At 38.6% G+C, this 3,956-nt stretch overlaps 1 protein-coding gene across 1 annotated transcript; it reads left to right on the top strand.

The window, feature by feature from the left end:
- Window positions 1–293: 293 nt before the first annotated feature.
- LOC132883006 (uncharacterized) lies at window positions 294–1,866 on the top strand (the record flags this gene model as incomplete). Its single annotated transcript, XM_060916126.1, has 1 exon — window positions 294–1,866. A coding segment is annotated over one exon (897 nt), but the record flags the coding sequence as incomplete, so codon positions are not given.
- Between the last annotated feature and the right edge of the window lie 2,090 nt (window positions 1,867–3,956).

The raw sequence follows: 3,956 nt of genomic DNA, 5'->3' as shown, positions 1-3,956 counted from the left end.
AGACAGCACTGGTTAAAGTAGTAAACGACCTACTGTTGGTGTCTGATCAGGGCTGTGTCTCGCTACTTGTGTTGCTTGACCTTAGTGCAGCATTTGATACCATTGATCATTCCATTCTTCTGGATAGACTAGAAAATGTTGTGGGAGTTAAGGGAATGGCCCTCTCCTGGCTCAGGTCTTATCTAACTGATCGTTATCAGTATGTTGATATAAATGGTGATATTTCTAGACGTACCGAGGTAAAGTTTGGTGTTCCACAAGGTTCTGTCTTGGGTCCACTGCTTTTTTCTCTATATATGTTACCTCTGGGCGATATTATTCGTAAACATTGTATTAGTTTCCACTGTTATGCTGATGACACACAGTTGTATGTCTCTGCAAAACCTGATGAGAGACACCAGCTTAATAGAATTGAGGAATGTGTGAAGGACATTAGACACTGGATGCTTATAAATTTCCTTCTGCTTAACTCTGACAAGACTGAAGTACTTGTGCTAGGACCACATACAGCTAGAAGTAAGTTTTCTGATTACACAGTAACTCTGGATGGCCTTTCTGTTTCTTCACGTGCAGCAGTAAAAGACCTCGGAGTGATTATTGACCCCAGTCTTTCATTCGAAACTCACATTGATAACATCACCCGGATAGCTTTCTTTCATCTCAGAAATATTGCAAAGATAAGAAATTTAATGTCATTGCATGATGCAGAAAAACTAGTCCATGCTTTCGTTACCTCCAGGTTGGATTATTGTAATGCCTTACTGTCTGGATGTTCCAATAAGTGCATAAACAAGCTCCAGTTAGTTCAAAATGCCGCAGCAAGAGTCCTTACTAGAACAAGAAAATATGACCACATCACGCCTGTCTTATCCACACTGCATTGGCTCCCAATCAAATTTCGTATTGATTATAAAATACTACTATTGACCTTTAAAGCACTAAATGGTCTCGCACCACAGTACCTGAGTGAACTTCTGCTCCTCTATGACCCGCCACGCCTACTTAGATCAAAAGGTGCAGGCTATCTGCTGGTACCTCGTATAGTGAAGGCTACATCAGGGGGCAGAGCCTTTTCTTACAAAGCCCCACTGTTATGGAACAGCCTTCCAAGTAATGTTCGGGAATCAGACACAGTCTCAGCATTTAAGTCTAGGCTGAAAACATATCTGTTTAGTCAAGCCTTTTATTAATGATGTTTATGAGGTAAAGGAGTAGATCTGGAGGGTCCTCAGACATAGAGTGTTTTGGTAAACTGGGATGTATGGATGCTGTCAGTCCCCACTCGCTTGCTCACTCGAGTTTGTTGACGGTGCAGTGGCTGGCTGCTTTATGTCCCGGGGCTCCCTCATGCCTGTGTTACCTTCTGGCTCTCTCCTTTTAGTTATGCTGTCATAGTTAGTTGCCGGAGTCCCTGCTTGTACTCGGTGCAATATGTATACTGTTCCTACTTATTCAGGTGACATCGGGCATACCTAACCACCTGTGTTTTCTTTCTCTCCCCCCCCACTCCAAATCTGTCCCTCTGAGTTACATGGAGTCAACAGGAAATCTTTTGGTGGAGACGGTGTGGACCTCGACTGGCTATCGTAGCCTGCAGGGAATCGGCCGTCAGACATTCTGTCGCATGTCCCAGACCCGGTGAAATGTAACTGAATTGTCTTGGCCAGGCCTAAGGGTCCCATCTGCATCTCATCATTGGTGAGGAGTGTGCTCCCATCACCCAATCAAGCATCCAGCCAGAGCAGGTCATGATATATTTTTTTTTACCATATTAACATGCCATTGTGTGTCATGCCTGATGTAAAGACTCTCGTCTCTGCGAGCCTACCACACAGATTTAATACTTGTCATTTTTAGGGCATACCTAACAACATGTTTTCTTTCTCTCTCTCTCTCTCTCTCTCTCCCCCCCCCCCCCTTCTGTCCCTCTGAGTTACATGTTGATCCTGGGATTGAGATGCTGGCCTCTTCTGCCCCTCGGACCTGCTTGATCCATCCTGGTGCCCTGTGTCTGGTCGGAGTTTTATCGCCCCACTCCTGTGAAGGACGGCCCCATGAGGACAGTTGAGGGTTATACCTGTTAAAACTGTTAATATTATAGTCAGGCTGTCTGTTGTTGCCCAAATGAGGATGGGTTCCCTTTTGAGTCTGGTTCCTCTCGAGGTTTCTTCCTCATGTCGTCTGAGGGAGTTTTTCCTTGCCACCGTCGCCACAGGCTTGCTCATTGGGGATAGATTAGGGATAAAATTAGCTCATGTTTTAAGTCGTTCAAATTCTGTAAAGCTGCTTTGCGACAATGTTTATTGTTAAAAGCGCTGTACAAATAAACTTGATTTGATTTGATTTGATTTGAAGTAGTATTTTTATTTTGTCCTCGGTTCGTTCAGCAACACGCTCCACCATTTTGTTTTTCTCTACTCAAAGTATATGAGCTAATATCCTAGTAGTAGAGCATCCAATCAGAGCATGAGATTGCTCATATCCGATATACATTTGCATGCTCTGATTGGATGCTCCACTACTCATATACTGTGAGTAGAGAAAAACAAAATGGTGGAGCGTGTTGCTGAACCAACCGAGGACGAAATAAAAACACTACTTGAAAACAAAACCTCAAAAATACCAAAAAAGCAACAAAATATGGAATAAAAAGTATTTGATGATAAGAACGTATCTTTTTTATTTTTCAAGAATTATTATTATTATAGCATTTTTCACAAATTGCTACTGTCACCGTTTTTGTTTTCTTACATTCTAAGTGGAAATGATTGTCAGACGTTTTGGTTAAAGGTTTTATTCCTTGAATTTGCAAAAATGAAAAATGCTCTGTTTTTCAAAATCCAGTGACTAGAATAGAATAAAACAGTCATTCCACTCAGTCTCCTCGTACATAGCTTTTAGCCAACTTGGCGCTAAGCCATGGTATGACTTGATTTCATGGAATAATTGTTTAAAAAGAAAAAATTTATATATATATATATATATATATATATATATATATATATATATATATATATATATATATATATATATGAGTGATTCCACGCTTATGGGTACTGAAATGGGGACATGAACTTATTTTTAAAAATTCACCTAAAACCATTTCTTTTTTTACCATCAGGTCACAAAACATGTAATCTTTAATGAATGATATGTTAAAAGATAACTTTAATTTTCTGAGATGTCATAAAAACATATTTATATGCCGAAGTCAAGCCTATGTGTTCCAAAATGATGTCTGTTACATTACTTCTGTTACGATTGTCCATCTCGCGTCTGTTACAAATTAATTACAATCTAGCTATATACCATGTTAATCTTATTGAAAGAATGTGTATGTTTATTCTACTACACATGTTTATTAATTATATTTGCTAAAACATCACCTTCCTATGTTTCAAAAAGTAATTCTACATTGTTAAAATTGAGAATATATATGTCCACAACACTTCTGTTACGTTCTGACTTTGGCATATAAATATGTTTTTATTACATCTCAGAAAATTAAAGTTATCTTTTAACATATCATTCATTAAAGATTACATGTTTTGTGACCTGATGGTAAAAAAAAGAAATGGTTTTAGGTGAATTTTTAAAAATAAGTTCATGTCCCCATTTCAGTACCCATAAGCATGGAATCACTCATATATATATATATATATATATATATATATATATATATATATATATATATACTTACAATTTTTCTACATTGGCCAGGGGAGAAGCATGTGGCTTGAGTCCACGATGGAAAATATTCAAACAGAACAGCCTTCATTTAACCTGAAGCTAATTTGGGCTGCACAGAAATATACTTGATGGAGAAAATTCAGACAAGCCAATCAGTCTCTTGATGTATTTAAGGTTGGGCACTGAGGTACAACAGCTCTCAAAGTCTACATCTATTCAGTTGTATGTTACGTAACCTGTAATTAGCTAGTGGTGTGAGTCAGCAC

The sequence above is a fragment of the Neoarius graeffei genome, chromosome 3, assembly GCF_027579695.1.
Source record: "Neoarius graeffei isolate fNeoGra1 chromosome 3, fNeoGra1.pri, whole genome shotgun sequence".
In the NCBI taxonomy this organism is placed as follows: domain Eukaryota; kingdom Metazoa; phylum Chordata; class Actinopteri; order Siluriformes; family Ariidae; genus Neoarius; species Neoarius graeffei.
This window is presented reverse-complemented; position numbering and strand designations above follow the sequence as displayed.